The sequence below is a fragment of the Dipodomys merriami genome, unplaced genomic scaffold (genome assembly GCF_024711535.1).
Source record: "Dipodomys merriami isolate MVZ:Mamm:240054 unplaced genomic scaffold, mDipMer1.0.p SCAF_30, whole genome shotgun sequence".
NCBI lineage: Eukaryota > Metazoa > Chordata > Mammalia > Rodentia > Heteromyidae > Dipodomys > Dipodomys merriami.
In genome coordinates this window covers 5,509,437-5,527,992 of record NW_027204493.1, presented here as the reverse complement: position 1 = coordinate 5,527,992, position 18,556 = coordinate 5,509,437, and the positions used below count along the sequence as shown (strand labels likewise).

Genomic DNA, 18,556 nt, shown 5'->3' with positions numbered 1-18,556 from the left:
CCCTCCCTGCAGAAAGCAACTAATGGAGCTTGTCCCATGTGACTTGGCTTATCCAATGAAAGGAGAGCAGAAGAGACTTGAATTGCTTTTGGGCAGAAGCTTTCACAACCAGGAAGTGGTTCATTGTGACTTTTTCTCTTTTGCTGTTCCTTCAGTTTGGAACAAATGCAAGCTGAGGCTAACCATTGGTTGATCTGTAGTGTAAGCAAAGAACTAAACCCTTGTTATGTTGTTTGTGACTTCGTGTAGCATAACTCAGCTTATCCTGGCAGTTGGGGTATCATTTAGTTAACACTTTGCCTAGATTTGGATGAATAACCAGCATTCCAGTATGGTTATTACTATGTTTGGGAATGGTAAAGAGAGAGCTTCTAGCAGTCCAAAAACTAGGGGAGGCATGGTGCAGGGGAAGGTAGTCTTTGTGATAGATTGCAAAGGACAGAGAAATTCTATCTTCCCAGTTTTCTCAAATGCCCCATGTTACTCTCCCAAAGGCTTCTTCTGCTTCTAGTAGTTTCACCAGCTGTGTGTAATAGTTAATGCCTAAGCTTATTCAAGCATAAGGCATAATCAAAATGCTAAATCATCTAAAGATAGCACAGAGATAAATCAAAATCTGAGATCACAGGGAATGATCCTATATTACTACAGGTAATGCAATACTTCAGGTAATGTTCTCTCTGATTTATGGCAAAAGAAATATAAATAGTGGTAGCCTTCTATCATTTATCTAACAAACATTATTAGGCATTTGCTGTGTAAAGGGCTATACAAACAACAGAAAATGGGAAAGACCAGTCTCGGCCCCCCAACACAGGTGCAGAATTGCACAGATAAGTCCATGGGTCATTCACAAGCAGCATAGGTGAGGACTGTCTACGTGTGCACCTGAAATTAGGAATATTTCTCTCTGTACCCTAGACATAGTGGATGGAGAGGAGTTAGATTTATGGAAACCGGAAGGAGTCAGGGATTGGAAAGAAACAGGAAGGCAAACATGGAGGACTTTGGAGGCCATGTCGTGAATTTAAACTTAACTCAAAGGCAATGAGTTTAAAGCAAGAGTGAGCAGGAGAGAAATCTGTGTTTTAAGATCATTGGTCAGGGCTGGGAAAGTAGCTCAGTGGTAGAGCGCTTGCCTTGCATGCATGAGGCCCTGGGTTCGATTCCTCAGCACCACATAAGCAAAAAGAAAAAAGCCAGAAGTGGTGCTGTGGCTCAAGTGGTAGAGTGCTAGCCTTGAGCAGAAGAGCTGAGGGACAGCGCCCAGACCCAGAGTTCAGGCCCCACAACTGGATCCCCTCCCCCCCAAAGAAAAGATAATTGGTCAGAGGGAGACAGGCACAAAAGGAAACAATTTACCCCAAGACTCCAGAGAGGAGGTACAGCATTGTATCCAGGTACACTGTGCCACATCTTCTCTTCCACAGTTATTCTGAAGTGACCATAGCTGGCCATGGTTAAGACTGCTTGTTGCTACAGTGGCCAACAGTTCTCTAGCAGGGACTTTTCCAGCCTTATCTACATCTCATTGTAGCTGTGGTCTCATGCTCACTTCTCTTTGAATCACGATCTTGGCTTCCACTCTCTTCCAATACTTGGAAAGGTATTCCCCCTTCCTCAGAAATCACCACAATTATATATAAATCATTAAATCCTATCCATAACGACCCAGAGGCTCAAGTTCTCTCGGGGGTTAGCAACTCCTTCAAAGGGTGCCTCAATAAACCTTACTCTGTTAAAACTCCTTTGTAAGCCAGGCACTGGTGGCTCATGCCTGTAATCCCATCTATTCAGGAGGCTGAGATCTGAGGATCATGGTTCAAAGCCAACTCAGGCAGGAAAGTCTATGAGACTCTTATCTCCAATTCATATCAGAAAACTAGAAGTGGCACTATGGCTCAGAGTGGTAGAGCTCTAGCCTTGAGCAAAAGAGCTGAGGGACAGAACTCAGGCCCAGGGTTCAAGCCCCAGGGCCACCCCCCCCCCCCACAACCCCATACAAAACAAACAAAAGTCCTTTGTATATTCACCCCTGAATTCTTTATACTTGAGACCAAGAACCTATCATGTGTCCTCACTGACAAGAAGGAGGAAGGTGGATTCAGAGTCATGTCAGGGATAGAGAAAAAGAGACAGAGAGATCTATCTGTAGATCTATCTATAGATCTTTGGGAGTGTTCATAGGGTCAGCTGTTTAGCAAAGGAATAGGTTGATTTGATTATTGTCCTTGGTCATAACCTTTGGGCAGCTTTGAGGATTCTTTTTGTTGTTATTGGTGTTTCCATGCTGGGGATTGAACTCAGGACCTTGTGCATCCTAGACAACCACTCTATCTCTGAGCTATACTATGGCCTCTTCCCCTAAAAACCCCAAGGACTCATATTAGCTGGTAAGTGACTGAAGAAGTAAAAAGGCTTTCAGGAACTCATGTGGCCTCACACAAGATTCATCTAGGCAGGAACCCTCGCCACAAACCCATAGGCCTCTCTCCCTCCTCTTTGCTCTTACCCCAAAGCTGAGAGGCCCAAGTAAGAGAAAGGAGGAAGGCTGCAGGGCTAGGAGGCATTGGCAGCAGACTGCTTTGAAAGGATTTGGAGTTGGGTGTGTCCAGTGAAGCCGGTGAGAGCTGGTTCCTTAGCTGCTCAACACTCTGCCTCCCCACCGCCCCCCACTGGCAAGAGGCAGGATTGCAGCCCCCATTTCCACAGGGACAGCACGTGAAGCACTGACCCACCGAAGTGAGGCGCTTTGAGTCTGGTTCTAGGTTTCTTGCCTACTCTGAAAATGCCAGCAAGCCACTCTGGGGCTTTCTGAAGTCTTCAGAAATATGGCTTTTCTTCCAGTCCTGTATACTCCACTCCAGCCTGTGCTCGTAGTTTTCTTAGTGCTGCCTCTTTAGTCAGCTTTAGCTCCACACAGGCCTGAGTCTTGCGTGAATCCCTCAAGGTTTACTCCAAACTCTGCTGTCTCTAGGCTCTTCTAAGGCCACTGCCCTGTCAGCCACACTTGAACTTGGTATGGTCATCTGAAGAATGCCTTATGACAGAATGTCAAGCGTTACCCTTCCCCTGCCTAGTTGAGAGGGAGCTCAACTCAACTTCCTGCTTCGTGTTCAGAAAAACAGGAGAGAGGGAGCTACTTTGACCTTGTCAGTCAGTACTTAGGGTGGTAATATGAAGTCTGAAGTGTGGTTTAACATTGTGTTCTCTCTCAGATCCTAATGTCAAACACCAAATACTGAACTACACCCGATTTGTAACCAAAGACTAACCCTATTATTTACAAATATTACCACTCTGAGCTTTCTTGTGCTACAGATGGTTCTAAGGCCTCAAGAGTTATGAATCTTATATGTATTTCAATTTATATGACGATACCAACAGATAGCCAGGACTATAATGTTAGACTGCTTTAGATCATGTTGGACAGTAAGACAGTTCTCCCCTTAAAATCCATTTTATCTGTTTTTCTGTTTTCTCTCTCCCTCCTCTCCTTTCCTTCTCAGTCCATCCTTCCCTACCCCTCCCATACTCTGCCTCTCTCGTCTCTCTCTCTGTCTCTCTCTCTCCCTTTCCCTTTCCCTCTTCCTCTCCCTCTCCCCCCCTTCTTTACCTCCACAAACATAAATGGGGAATTTTCTAGATGTGCAGATGCTTACTTCTTGAAGCAGAACCAACTTTGGGTGTTCTTCTAACTCTCAGGGAGGACTGGTTCTGACAGACCCTCCCATCATCACTGCCTCCACAGCTGGCTTCTACACATATATTTCCTTTACTCTCTACTCAGCTTAGTATCTTTTTCCCCAATTAAACTCTTTTCCTTACCTTTCCCCCGTCTAGAAATCTTTTGCTTAACAAACAGTATAACCAAATTTGCCATTGCTCTCTTAAATATTATTTTTCACAGAATCAAGATCTAGAACAAGATATTAGCAAATGCAAGAGTCTTGTCTCCTTTTTTATGTTTTTATTTGTATATACTTCCTGGGGCTTGAACTCAGGACCTGAGTGCTATCCCTGAGCTTTTTTGCTCAAGGCTAGCACTCTACCACCTTGACCTACAACTCCACTTGCAGCCTTTTTAGGATAGTTAATAGTGTCTCATAGGCTTCCTACCCAGGCTGACTTTGAACTCAGATCTCAGCCTCCTAAGAAGCTTGGATTACTGGTATGAGTCATCAGTACTCAGCATTCTTTCCCATTTGTAAGAGATTATACTTTTTGTATAAATGCAGAATCTTGCTAGGTTCTATTTTAATACAAATCTCCCTTATCTCCTCTGGCAAGCAACATTGTTTTTCTTTGGACATGACCTTGGGAATCAAGTCATGGAGCAAAGTTACAAACAGTAGAATTCTGTGCTCTTAAATCCATAATATTACATAATTAGCAAATAATAATAATAATAATAATAATAATAACAATAGGTAAAGCTACATAGTGCTGAATTTTGAAACCTAGGAGTCTGGTTTTGCCATTTATTATCAGACATGTCGCACTGCACTGCTGGCCCTAACTCAGGGTTTGTTTTTCTTGCCTATGACATTACCCTGCTGATAAGAACAAGGCTGGAACTTGAAGGTAGAGGGCAGAAGACAATCTTCTAAGTGCTGTTCTTATTATTAACTCACTTAACACTTATAACAACTCTATGAGGTCAGAATTATTACTATAAATCCTATTTATATTTGCAGGGTAGCTGCGTGGAATTTCAACACTATATTATGCTGTTGTTCTAACAATAAGAGCAAAAATCCAAAACAAAATGAAACAACAAAAAAAAACCCTGAGGGGCTGGTTTACAATAATGGCGAACCATTAAGAGAAAAAGCATGGTCTTACCTCTGCCATTCCTTCTACTGCTTTTTGCTTATCCACTTGTAAGATACCATTCTTTGCTGTTCGAGACACCCGCAGTTCATGCCATTGGTCTAGGGTGAGGGGATTTTCACTCCTGTCAAAGAAAGATGTGACATTAATTTTCTATGTCCACTTGAATGGGAAGAACCCTCTACTTAGCTGATAAGACATTATTTGGGGGTGCCTATGAGGATATTTCTGGAACATATTAGCACTAAATTGGCAGTAAAAAAAATGGCTTTCACTAATATAGATGGACATCAATTGAACAAGGGGTTGATGTGCTTCTCCTGCCATTAAACATTAGCAGTCCTGGTTCTTGAGACTTCATATATGGATTAGGTCTTAGTCTCTAGCTTCTTGGTCCTTTGTGCTCAGATAAGGACTTACTGTCATTGACTTGAGCAGGACTACACCATGAACATTTCTGGGCCTCCAGGTTGTAGATGGTAGCCTGTGGGACTTTTCAGTTCTATAATCATGTAAGACAATCCTACAAGACAAATCCCTTTCTACATATCTATGTATAGCTTATTGGTTCTGGTTCTCTGGAGAATCTTAACTACTATAGATGGAAAAAGATCAGGAGTTAGGATGTTGCAATAATTTTTACCAATCCAGCTTTGATGACATTATATACATCATTTAGCAAAAGAAAAACAATTCCTGCTTAATAGCAGCAGCAGTAGTACCATTTGTTGAATTGTGTGGAATGAGCATTGCATTTACCATTTCATTTATTCTTTACAAAATGACTAGAATGTAGGCATCATGAGTCTTTTTGTCTATATGAAGGATGACATGAAGGTAAAATATGATAGCAATCCTGTATTTACTTTGAAGAAAAGAAAAAAAGGTCTATGGTACCAAGAACAGATTCCTTGGCTGATATTAGCATCATCCCTGAAAATACATAAAAATTAGGATAGATGGATAGGTATAAGGATAGATAGATATATGATAAAGAAAAAATAGCAAGAAATGAACTATACAATGTGGGGAGGGATGGATGAGTAAGTGGGATTAACAGTATTTAAAAAGAAATGTACTTGGGGCTGGGAATGTGGCTCTGTGGTACAGTGCTTGCCTTGCATGCATGAGGACCTGGGTTTGATTCCTCAGCACCACATAAGCAGACAAAGCCAGAAGTGGCGCTGTGGCTCAAGTGGTAGAGTGCTAGCCTTGAGCTGAAGAGCTGAGGGACAGCACCCAGGCCCAGAGTTCAGGCCCCATGACCAAAAAAAAGAAAAAGAAGAAAAAAAAAAAGAAATGTACTTATTACTTATATAACTATAACTCTATAACCCCCTGTTACAATAAAGATATAAAAAATAGCAAGACATTAATTATGGACTACACGTGGAAGATATATAAATTTTTATAATGCAAGTTTCCTATATTTTGAAATTTTTTATAATAGAATTGTTGGAAGAGACACTACAGTTTGAATGTGTCCAATATTTATGTGATGTATTAAGAGATAGGGCCTTTAAAAGGTGATTCCATCATAAGGACTATGCTTTCAGACATGGATTAATGTCAGTGTCATGAGAGCGAGTTTGTGATTATGAGATCAGTTCCTATTGAAGATTAAATTTAGCTTCTGTTTTCTTCAACCTACTATGCCTGTGTGCTCTCTTGCCTTTCTATCTTCTGCTGTGAGGACAACACAGCAAAGAGGACCCTGCCCTGGACCCTGACCTTCACAGCCTCTAGAGCTGAGAAATAAATCTCTGCTGTTTATAAATCACCATGTCTCAGGCATTCTGGTGTTTCATGCTCTCTGATATTGTGAGAAAGATTAACATTATTTTTAAAAATTTCAGTTATCAAGTTGAGGTAGAAGACCTTGAAACTTTACATGAGACTTATAAGACGTTTTTGGCATTGCTTTTTATAGTGAGGTATATAGCAAGAACATAATTATTGCATTTATAGTTCCAACAATGTCTGGTTCCTGGCTCGCACTGAAGCTTCCTATTATTATTTTTTTTGGTCTTGGATCATCTTTAGAAAACCATGAGGAATACCAATAGGCACAATTATCGAAGGGTCACCACCCCCTCATTTGATTCTTTTGCTCAGGCAAATGCTTTTGTGATTTGTCCTTAGCAATTAGAATTTAATCACCTTGGCTAAATCAATATGCAATAAAGAAACAAGCCTCCCATTTTTAAGAGATCTGTTTCCATAATAACTACCATCGTGGTTGTCATGTTCCTGTCCTACAGAGGTCATTGGCCGTCAATACACCGCTTTCCTCTACACAGTCATATCGATCACAGCCATCAACAGCCCATTCCAATTGTCTGGATTTTTGAATTAAGTTCATAATGATTTTGAACACTCTATCTTTTCCCTAACGTTAAATGGTTTGGCCAATTCCATAACTTCCTGTAATTTCAAGCTTTCACTGAATTTCCTTTATTAAGTCTTTGAAATGATTTCAAAATAAACAACTTCTTTCTAAGTCCATTTTCCAAAGAAGCATCTAAAACCTCAATAGCGATCTCTCTGTGTTATCAAGTCACTCCGTGAACAGGAGGAGACAAGGAAGATGTAGATGGTTCTCTGGCAACTCTTGCCTCATTTTCACTAAGTCTTTTTCTGAGCACTTTTCCTGACAGGTAGGAAAACAACAGCTTACACTGAAAAAAAAAAATAAAGATATTACCCATCAAAAAAAGGCTTGTTAAGCCAGGGTCTGGTGGCTCATGCCTGTAATCCTAGTTACTCATGAGACTGAGATCTGAAGATCACAATTCAAAGCCAGCCTGAGTAGGAAAGTCTATAAGACTCCTTTTTTGTTTTTTGTCGGTTGTGGGGCTTGAACTCTGGGCCTGGGCGCTGTCCTTCAGCTCTTAAGCTCAAGGCGAGCCATCTACAACTTGAGCTACAGCGCCACTTCCGGTTTTCTGGTGGTTTATTGGAGATAGGAGTCTCATGGTCTCTCCTGCCTGGGCTGGCTTTGAACCATGATCCTTAGATCTCAGCCTCCTGAGTAGCTAGGATTACAGGCGTGAGCCACCAGCGCCCGGCTGTCTGTGAGACTCTTATCTCCAATGAACTACCCAGAAAAAGCTGGAAGTGGAGCTATGGCTCAAGTGGTAGGGCATTAGCCTTGAGCAAAAGAAGCTTAGAGACAGTATCCAGACCCCAGGATGAGACTATATAGTCTCATTATGAAAAAGAAATAAGAAATGGACTTTGAAGGGTCTCTGTACCCCTGTCACCCCAGTGCTGGAGTGCCACTATAGAGAAGCAATGTGGAGGGGCCAACACATGCAGGAGAAGGCTGCGGAGGCTCTGTCCTCCCAGAGTTCTTTGGAATTCCTCCTCATCCAGAAGGAAGTCAAAGCCCAAGGCGATAGTCAAGATGTGTTCCCTTCAACACTTGACATATAGTGTTAAGTGAATTGCTCTGGCTCTTTTGCATAATCATATGTAAATTTAATCAATTAAATACCCAGCAAAGCTGTCTTGAGATATAGGATGTTTTTACATAACTTAGAGGTACAGAAATGTCCACTTCCCAAGGTAGGAAGTGTCACTGATGTTTAAGAATTCAGCCTCAATGACAAAAGCAAACAACTGTTGGCTTAATGCAGAGCACATTTCCCATCAGCCATGAAAAATCATTGGCAGTTAAGGGCGATACATGGCAGTACCATCACACGCAACATTTCTAAAACTGATGGACTAGCAATACAAGCAGTGATTGAATACAGCCTGCAATTCCCTTTAAAATGGCAGACTAACTGGTTGCTTGTTGCAGTGTGCCATTAAGCAAAACATCCTAGTGAGTTTCAAAAGAGAACCAGACAAATATAGGAATAAGAAGAATGTCTCTATTAGATCAGTGCCCTTGAACTTGAAGGTTAAAACTATATGAAATAGCTAAACCAACTGTAATCATGCCTGTAATCCTGGCTACTCAGGAGGCTGAGATCTTCGGATTATGGTTCAATAGCTTCGGCAAGAAAGTCCACTCTTATCTCCAATAAACCACTCAACAACCAGAAGTGGCACTGTGGCTTAAGGTGGTAGAGCAATAATCTTGAGCAAAACAGCTCATGAACAGCACCCAGGCCCTGAGTTCAAGGCCCATGATCAACAAAAAAAGGAAAAAAAAACTGTATGAAAGAAATGACAGGAAGATAGTCACAAATAAGAAAACATCAACCACAGGCTCCAGGGGGATTCAAAAAACAAATACTGACCCACTATATGGGAACAGTCGATTTGTGAAGTAATGCAATAGTACAAACTAGATAATGGGAAGAAAGTTTCCACTATTCACTATTCAAATATTCTGCATATAGCAGTAAATATGCTGGAAGAATTTACAGATTACCAAGCTGTGAAAAATCACTCATCACATACCCTTCTTGAGCTCACTGGTCAGGGGTATGAGTGCATTACCCATGATTTGTATGAGGTTCTTTTATAGGGAGAAGAGTAAGGAAGAGATTTTTCAAATAACTAATTACTATTTAAAAAACCCCTCAAGAACATAGCTAAAATCTAAAGTGAAGCGAGCAAGTACATTTCTACATGCTAAATATGTATTAATGCTTTCTGACTAGCTGACATCTATTTGATGAGTGTCCATCATATGACGTTCTGTATCAGGTGCTGACTGGTCACAGCTTATTGAATGTCTCACTGTGGTATTACATATCCTGAGGTAGAAATGGAGACCATTTACCCTCATGGGAAACAAGCCAGAGAATTGCTAAATACTAGGAAGTTGTTTGGAGAAGCCTGTCATCTTTAGGAAACAGGAAAGTCTTCCGAAGAGACTCCTCTAGGGAAGAAAGGAGGAGGGTCAAGCCACCACCACTGGATTTTTCCGTCTGGCTTTTGGATGGAGAGAGTTGCAAAAGGTCTCCTCCCTTACCTGAGGACACCAGTCCCAGAGCCACAGTCAAAGCGGAACTCCACGTGGCCCCCCACCATGTTGATGGACAGGAAGTCCTTACTGCTCGTGTCATAGCTGTACAAGAGGACACCATCCCCCGAGTCTGGCCGAAACGTGATCTCAAACTCCGTGAAGGAAAGGTAATGCTGGGGCTCCAGGGGCCAGGGTGTGGCAGCATAGGATCGCAGAGACTCTCTGAAGTGAGGCATGGTCAAGGTGAAGGCTGGAGACACAAGCAAGATGTTAGAAATCTATGTGTATCCAAAATTGGTGAGTCGTGCGCCCAGGGCTGGATTCCCTCCTTTGTGGCACAGGCCTATCCAAGACTTCCCAGATGCTCTATAGCTAGATGGGTTACATGACTGAGTTCTAGCCATGGGAACAGGATGAAAGTGTTATCTAGCACTCCACGTCTGGTCCATCCCCCTTATATTCTTTTCACTCCCATGCTGGCTGCAGGCCAGGTTCAGTGGAGGATCTAAGTCCCTAGAGGGTAGACACGGTACCCCTGAATAGCTCTGCATAGATCAGGTTTGCCACCACTCTCTGAACTGCAGTGATTTGGGATATGTGCAAGAAAAAATCAGCTTTTCCTCTGCTACTTTGCCTACTGAAACACAGGATGGCATGGCTTACTCTGAATCACACACACTTTCTGAGGACATGAGATTTGAGCTTATAGCATTAAAAGAAATTTTCCCAGGGGAGCATTTTAGGTCCAAACATGAAGCAAGCATTGGATTTTGACTATTTTTGGTGAGATTGGGCCCAGTTATTTTATTTTACTTTTTGGTTTTTTTTATGAAAAATTAAAGCATGTTTAAAACAACCTGCATAGTTTTCTACACTCTTTAAAATGCTCAATTATCATTCATGTGTCTGTGTGCTATGTGTCTGTGTGGGTGTGGCCGTTCTATAGATATGCACATCTACACACATATAGATTTATGGAAGTATATGCTGTGTTGAGTGGTGGGATAATTTGGCAGAACAGCAGAGAGAAAGAAAAACAAAAGCATTTTTTGGTCTTATCACATGTTAATTTCTGTGTTGCTCAATCTTTTTTTCTATCAAATTTCCAAATACCCCGAAGAACAGGAGCTTAAAAGCTTTGACTGCGATCTGAAATAAACCACACAAATACAGGCTTTCTAAAAGGTTTTGGAGGGCCACCCACACTCAAAAGGAACGTCTCTAGTTGGTTTACAACTTTGGCACTCTGAGATACTTCCATCCCTCCCACCCAGCAACCTTGAGCCCGTAAAAACATACAAGGCTTTGCTACAAGTGCACTGCTGACAAGTTACAGCCATGCAGATTAGCATGCAGCTAGGAACTGCCATCAACTTGCTTCTTTCTCACCGGCTTCACAGTGTCGACCTTTGAACCCCAGAGGACAGAGACAAATGTAGGAGTCGGCTTTGATAGCGGCACAGGTGCCACCATTGATGCAGGCGGCTTCATCACAAATTCCACTGCTGCATTCTCCTGCACACAGAGCAGAAAGCACAGAGTCAATTCGGGAGGTGGGCCTGGGCGGCACTACACAGTTCTAGACACACAGTTGGGCTCCCATTCCCGCTGATCTGTCCCTCGGTGCAGTTCCAGCCAGCTTCAGGATAAGGGCAATCCACACTTTAAATGTGATTTTAGCTTGTTATTTATGCAGAACCACAGAGACTTACAAAAAATATATTTGCCATAATAAATCAAATGATAAGCCATTGGGTAAGTGTATAGCCACCAATGGGAATGACTGAACTGTTTCTGCTTCAATCCATCTCTCCATTGTTCTTGCATGAAGGGATATGTTAAGAGCATCTTAATGTGTGTGACCCCCAACTAGCTTAAGTATAGCTGCCTTGGTTCATGGTTCATAGCTTAGACAAGCAAGATAATCACTGAAGGAGTTAAGCATCTACTTAAGCTCATTAACTTTTTGTCCTGTGGATTCCTGTCTGGGGCAGGGAGATGGGGTGGGCTCCACGGTACCTCAGCATGTGGATTCTAGAATCCTTGTTTTTCTTGCTGCAGTTAGTCTCATGAGTGTGAGGAAAGGACCTCACAGTGAGCAATCACTGTGAGAGTCAGGTCACATGGGTTCGTTCTGTGCAACACGTGTCACAGAATTCCCCCCCAAGGTCACACTTTGCCATTTTCAAGATCATCAGCTGAGGCCTGGGAACATGGCTTAAGTGGTAGAGTGCCTGCCTAGCAAGGTTAAGGTCCTAAGTTCAAACCCCAGAACCACAAACAACAACAACAACAAAAAGCCAAATGAAGTGCAAACAAATGGACTTGTCCTGGGCTTTCAACTTCTTTCACTTTTATCTTTATGTGTAAGAAATAAGTGAGACAGACAGACCACAATCTCACCCAGAACTATTAGGCAACTTTAAAACACTTTTTGTAGGACCGAGGAAGAGGAACTTTGTCTCTTACTAGGCAGGAAATTGGCTTCAGGGGCTGCTAAAGAATGTAATTAAAGAACTGTGGATGCTGCGCTATGCTGGCTGGGGCAGGCTAGTCTCTATGCCTTCCAGCTGGCCACTATCAGAAGTTCAGGTATGAGTGACTGTGGTCTCTCTTCAGCCACAGCTGAAAACATGTCCCTAGCACACACACACAGCCACCAAAGACACAGAGCTTTGATATGAGAGCCAGACCCTCACAGAGCCTCACATCCCACCATTTCTGCTGGTCCTACAGGAAGAACAGGGTCTCCTGGGGTTGTTTTAGATACATGCAGAAGAAATGACTCTATATGTCTTCTGCATTGTTAGCCAGTTTTTAGAGAGGGGAGAGTGTTGATGGGGTCTGAAAAGCCAGGTAGAGAATCCAACCTTGACAGACAGGTGAGAGGCACCAGAGTTCCCAAGCCAGTGGTTGGCAGAGTTATGCTTCACAAGGTTGTTTGTTTAAATGGGAGAGCACTTCACTAGTGCAAAGAAACTGAAGCAAAGGGAGTCTGTGAATTTCCATAGAAAAAAAATATGCCTGTATTTTCCCTGTCTACTTACTTGAATTCAGTATTTTCTTCAACTTTTAAAATTACTATTATTATTATTTTCATTTTTATCTTTTGCTGATCCTGGGACTTGAACTCTGGGCCTGGGCGCTGTCCATGAGCTCCTTTTGCTTAAGGCTAACACTCTACCACTTGAACCATAGCTTCTGGCTTTTTCTGTGATTAATTGGAGATGGGAGTCTCATGGACTTTCCTGACCAGGCTGGTTTTGAATCATGATCCTTCAGATCTTAACCTTATGAGTAGCTAAGATTACAGGCGTGAGCCACCAGCACCCAGCTTTTAAAAAATTATGATTATTAGCTTGCATTAAATTATACCAAGGAGGGGTGGGATTTCATTGTTATATGTTCACACATTGATATTTCCAGTCATTCTCACCCCCTTTATCATTTCCTTTCCTCCACATTTTTCTTTTTCTTTTAACTTTGCTGTTATTTGATTTGGTGCTGGGGTCTAAACCCAGGCTCTTGGACATTCTAAGCAGCCACTCTGAGCAGCTCCTCAGCCCCTGTTGGACTAATGAGGTAGAGAGCGCACTTGTAGCTCCAGCCGCTCTCCTGACTTGGGACCAACAGACCACACAGCTGTCACATTCCATTTGTTGCAGATATCTTAAAATATCATTTATGCTCATGGCTCCTTTGAAATAATGTAGTGATTTCACCCACCATTAAATAATCCTGTCATTTTGTGCTTTAGATATAAGCAATTTATTATTGTGCTGTCAAAACTTTAAAATATTTTAGAGCCGTATGCCAATACAGTTGTTTCCCATTATAACGTATATTTTCTGCATTTACCAAAAAACGGCATTCAAGCCACAGAGCTCATCCTTGGCGAATATGAGACCCTATGTTCAATTCTCAGTATCAGCTAGGAAATGAAACTAAAACAAAAAAAAATGAAAACAGCAATCGACCATTCACAGGTTTTACCACATACTACAAAGGGTCCACAACATGAAGAAGGTAAGAACTCCTAGGCTTTGGAGAGGAGAATCCTGGTGACAATTCGCAGGGAAGCAGGTAAGAATGGGGCAGAGTGAAGAAGAGATTAGTTCTGGATGAGGAAAATGACAGCTCTAAGAATGTGAGCAAAGAATGGAGCCGGGGAGATGGGGTGCAGGCTGTGCAGACATGGAGCTTTTGGGAGCCCATCATCGACATACGCAATAGCTCTTACAGCTGTCTGGCTGTTAGAGAGCAATGGCTGAGTAGATCTGGGCTAGATAACAGTGCTATATGGAAGAGAATTAGACACTCAAAGAGGAAAATGGAAGCAGCCTATTATGCATTGGGGAATGTTAAGGAAACCATAAACACTGAGTCATCTCCTGGCTTCCTAGCCTCAAATCCATAACTTGAACCTACCTGTTTTCTCCCCAACATCTTGTCAAATCCATCCTGTCTGCCGGGCGCTGGTGGCTCACGCCTGTAATCTTAGCTACTCAGGAGGCTGAGATCTGAGGATCGCGGTTCAAAGCCAGCCCGGGCAGGAGAGACTGTGAGACTCCTATCTCCAATAAACCACCAGAAAACCGGAAGTGGCGCTGTAGCTCAAGTGGTAGAGCGCTCGCCTTGAGCTGAAGAGCTGAGGGACAGCGCCCAGGCCCAGAGTTCAAGCCCCACGACCGACAAAAAAAAAAAAAAAAAAAAAAAAAAAAAAAAAAAAAAAAAAATCCATCCTGTCTCTACCACCACTACTGCCCACAAGGAACACCATCTTTCCAGCCCATCATTGTGGTCCCATAGAATACTTCTGGCTAACTACAGGTGAAGGCCTTCTTTCAGATACAAATTACATGATAGTATCTACTGTTCCTTCCTTCTTTCATTGGAACAAGCCATTTCTGGTGACTGGAAATAACCTTCCCTCTCTCCTCTACATTCAAACTTGTACTGTTGCTATTTGTTAAATTCTTCACACTTTCCCTGACCCAACCCTATCATATGGGTCTTGGTAACATTCACTCCCATCTGTCATTTTGCATTGACTTATGTGATTCCTTGGTGAATCTTGTCTCTATTTGGAAATGGAGTCTTTAAAGAGGCAATTGAAGTTACAAGTGTAGGGCTCAAACCCCCTCCTACTGATATCCTTGGTAAAAGAGGGAGTTTAGATCTAGAGACACACAAGGGTTTGCACACACACAGGAAAGACCTTGGAGGACACAGAGAGAAGGCAGCCAGCCATCAACATGCCATGAGAAAGGCCTCTGGAGAAATCTTGACCTTGACCCTAAGAAAATACATTTCTGGTGTTTAACCCACATAGTATCTAGTACTCCATTGCCAAATCGCTGGCACAGTGTCACAGGCCCAGAATTCTAATGATTAACCATCTTTAGAATTACTGTCATCGATGTACCATATTTTGGTGTTTGGACTTTAATAGACATGTCTGCAGAGCACCAACTTGGACCCACCTCCCTTCTGCATTACCCATCTCCCCAAGACGGTAACTGGATTGCTGCTCACCCTGGCCCAAGCTTGAAAGGCAGCCCCACAAACCCCACAAAGCCCCTGAGCAGCTACTTACCCACATCAGCCCCACTGAGGGCTTTGCCCAGTGGCCAGGGCCTCATGTCAATCCTCTTCCCATTAACAGCAAGTGACTGCACACAGCCTTGAAACCCACGGTTTGTCCCTGTTGCTCTCACCAGCCAGTAAGCACTGGGAGCCCCACCAAGGTAGAGAGGTGTCCGGAAGGTAATTTTACTGTATTGGCCCTTTAAGAAAGAGGAACATTTTTGTCTCACTAATGAAACCAAAAGCCAAATACAACCAAATTTGTTGTGGGACAAAGCAGTTTATAGCTGCAGGGATTCTTTCCTTCATGTTTACACAAATCTCCTAGAAAATGAGCCCTAAGCTCCCACAGAGAGAACTTGGTGACCTGCTGAGGACTAGATTTCTGGAAGGACATGGAATGCCTGGAAAGGGAGGAAGAAGGTCAAAGCCAAGACCAACCCAGCAGGCACTGGATTGTGCTGGGATCCAAAAACAATCTTTCTCTTTCCAGTCCTGACACCAATTAATTGTATACCTTGGATAGGCCACAGGGCTGCTCTGTGACCCCCTCCCCCAAGATGGAAATACTAATTTTGTGTGGTATATATAGGCTAAACAGGAGCCTTTCATTCCCAGAGTTACCTTCATACACTGTGCTACAGGGTCGCGTGCTTCAAAGATCATTGCCCAACAGATTGTGTTGCAAAAGATTTCCAAACTTGCTTATAGATAAGGCTTTAAAAAAATGGTAATATATGGAGGTAGGAGAATTTCCAATCTTAGACTAATCCACAGTCTAGATTACAGGCCTGAGGTGACAAAATTACAGGGCTGAAGATTAGGTAAGAGGAAATTAAGACATACTTGGATGCTCTAATTTATTTTTATTCCAGATGTATCTTATTCATTCAGATTAAAGAATTAAAAATTCGAGTTGGGGGAAGGCATGTTGCCAGAACTTACAAAATGTGAGCCATTGAAATATAATCTGCATCCTTTAAGCAAGTGTTTCCAACAAGTAGAAACCTCTATTGTTTTATGTTTTTAAATGAGCAGATAGTTAACATTTGCCAGTGGTAGCATGAGTGGTGCAGTTTTTGCAGGGTTTGTAAGGATTCGTTGTTTGCCAGCTACTAAACATCTGTTTTCATTAGATCAATTAAAGGCTCTTTGGTTTATTTTATCAAGAGTCTCAGAATTTACTTCTGGATTTCATCCTCACCCTTCTGGTCTTGTCCCCTGATCTACAACAAGAGGTTTGGAGTTCAATTCCTTTCTAGAGCATTTCTAAGTGTATTAGGGGCAGGGGAGAAGGACCTTTGAATCTGACCTTTTACCTTTCTCTGATGAATTACCTTCAGGTCCCCGGAGCTGATTTGCTGCCTATGTAGAGAAACGGAAGCTCCCTAGAGGATGTATTCTCCCAGGACAGCCCTTAGCAGTTTGAGATAACTCTAGTATATAACTGATATTCCACAACTTCCCTGTGGAACCAGACTGAAGCCATATTCTGAAGAATTGTTTCTGTGATCTCGCTCTTTTCTTTACCCAACTTCTTCCTCTTCCCAGTTTCTCAGAAAGCACTTTCTAAGTACACTCCTTACTTTATGCCTGTTTCTGGGGAACCACCTTCATATGGAATGACTGTGTCTCAAGGCAGTTTATTAAGCCTTACGCATCTGTAGTTCTGCCTATCTGACTTTCTCAGCAGATCCCAGAGGCAAGCTTCACCCTGAGTACCAGTAATATTACCTGATTCTTATCATTCGTTCTCATACCTAAAAAAATGCTGTGAAATATTGGGATGAAAACAAAAAAGGTGAAATTCTTCTAATCTCATTCTCCTAACTCCCATGGGCTGCTGGATTTCTTGTACATCTTTTTTTAAAATTTATTTTATTGTAAAGATGGTGTACAGGAGGGTTACAGTTCCACGAGTAAGGTGATGAGTACATTTCTTGTCAAGCATTGTTACCCCCTCCATTGCTTTTCTCCTACTATCCCTTTCCTCCTCCACCTTCTTGTTCATCTTTATCAATGTTTAGGTGAATGACTTTTTGAAGACCCCATGGACAAGGAACGATCCTGAGATGGTTTGCCACACCTCTGTTTAACTTTGTGTGGCTTGGTGAAGCTAAATACAGTCTCCCAAGTCCTCCCATTTTGCTTCAGCCTTCTTGGCCCAGAGTATAAATTCTTCCTCCGCAAGACTTCTCTTTTGACTCTAATGAAAAGCCACAACCCACACCCTCCTCTTGCCTGCTCCAAACTACACAATGCTTCTACAATCAGTCATTGAAGGGATTTCAAGTCATCTTCCTGTTTGGGTGACTGCCCCTCTCTTGAACTTGCTCTAATTTGCCTGCGACCCACTTAGAAACTCATCACAGATATGAATACAATCCTTTTAGAGGACAAGAGTCACCATTAGCATCCTTGGACTAGAAAAATATTGCAATCTCCCCCTTTCTAGATGCTATTCCTTTGCTAATGCAGCCTATGCTTTCTTGAGTTTATTGTTAACACACAGCCATTTCTTTGCATTTATTGAATTTCATTCCTTTAAACCATAAGACATTTTCACATGGGTTGTTCTCCATCCTGTTCAGGTTTAATATTTTGTACCTAAGTTTGAAGTTTTTTTATTTCTATCAAGCTTCATTTTCTCATGTTAATATTATGGACTGGGGTTTAAGTCACCCTGTCCTTTTTATCCCTGGCAATATGAGCTAAACAATTTCCTTGGATTAACATGTAGTAGATTGGGATCTTTGTTCCTTTGAAACCACTGAACCCAAAAGAATTCTGTATGTCTGTCAGTCACAGAGGCATAGATAGCTTTAACATATCTGGCCAATAGAGTAGTGAAGAGTACAGGCAGGGAGAAAGTTAGATATATACACAAAGGATTTCTTGCTACATTTTTCCTCAGAGAATACAGATACCTGCTTGATTATAATTACAGGCTTGGTTCCTCAGCAGGTTGCTAATTCAAACTGTTGGTTCTAAACACAGTCCTCAAATTACCAAGAACATAACAAATATGTGAATACCTCAGTGATTGGTGACTCAAAAGTGAAATTATTTTACCATTTCCTGCAATGCTGGCCTCCCAGTAAGGTGCATGCACTGTGTATTCCTGGATGTCTTCTGGAACTATTTGGTAAAGCCACAGTGTTGTGACATTCCTACATTAAAAACAAACTTTGTGTCTGATGCTAAGGATGAGCT

The 18,556-nt window shown here is 42.2% G+C and overlaps 1 protein-coding gene across 2 annotated transcripts in view; it reads right to left on the bottom strand.

Moving 5' to 3' along the window:
• The window catches only part of Egflam (EGF like, fibronectin type III and laminin G domains), a 526,724-nt gene that overhangs the window by 28,542 nt on the left and 479,626 nt on the right, over positions 1 to 18,556 (bottom strand). For both annotated transcript variants that reach the window (XM_070041065.1, XM_070041064.1), the window contains 4 exons: positions 15,354 to 15,543; positions 11,147 to 11,272; positions 9,764 to 10,007; positions 4,846 to 4,957 (listed from right to left, as the gene is read on the bottom strand). In XM_070041065.1, coding sequence (XP_069897166.1) covers positions 4,846 to 4,957; positions 9,764 to 10,007; positions 11,147 to 11,272; positions 15,354 to 15,543 — 672 coding nt within the window. The remainder of the gene's footprint in view (positions 1 to 4,845; positions 4,958 to 9,763; positions 10,008 to 11,146; positions 11,273 to 15,353; positions 15,544 to 18,556) is intronic.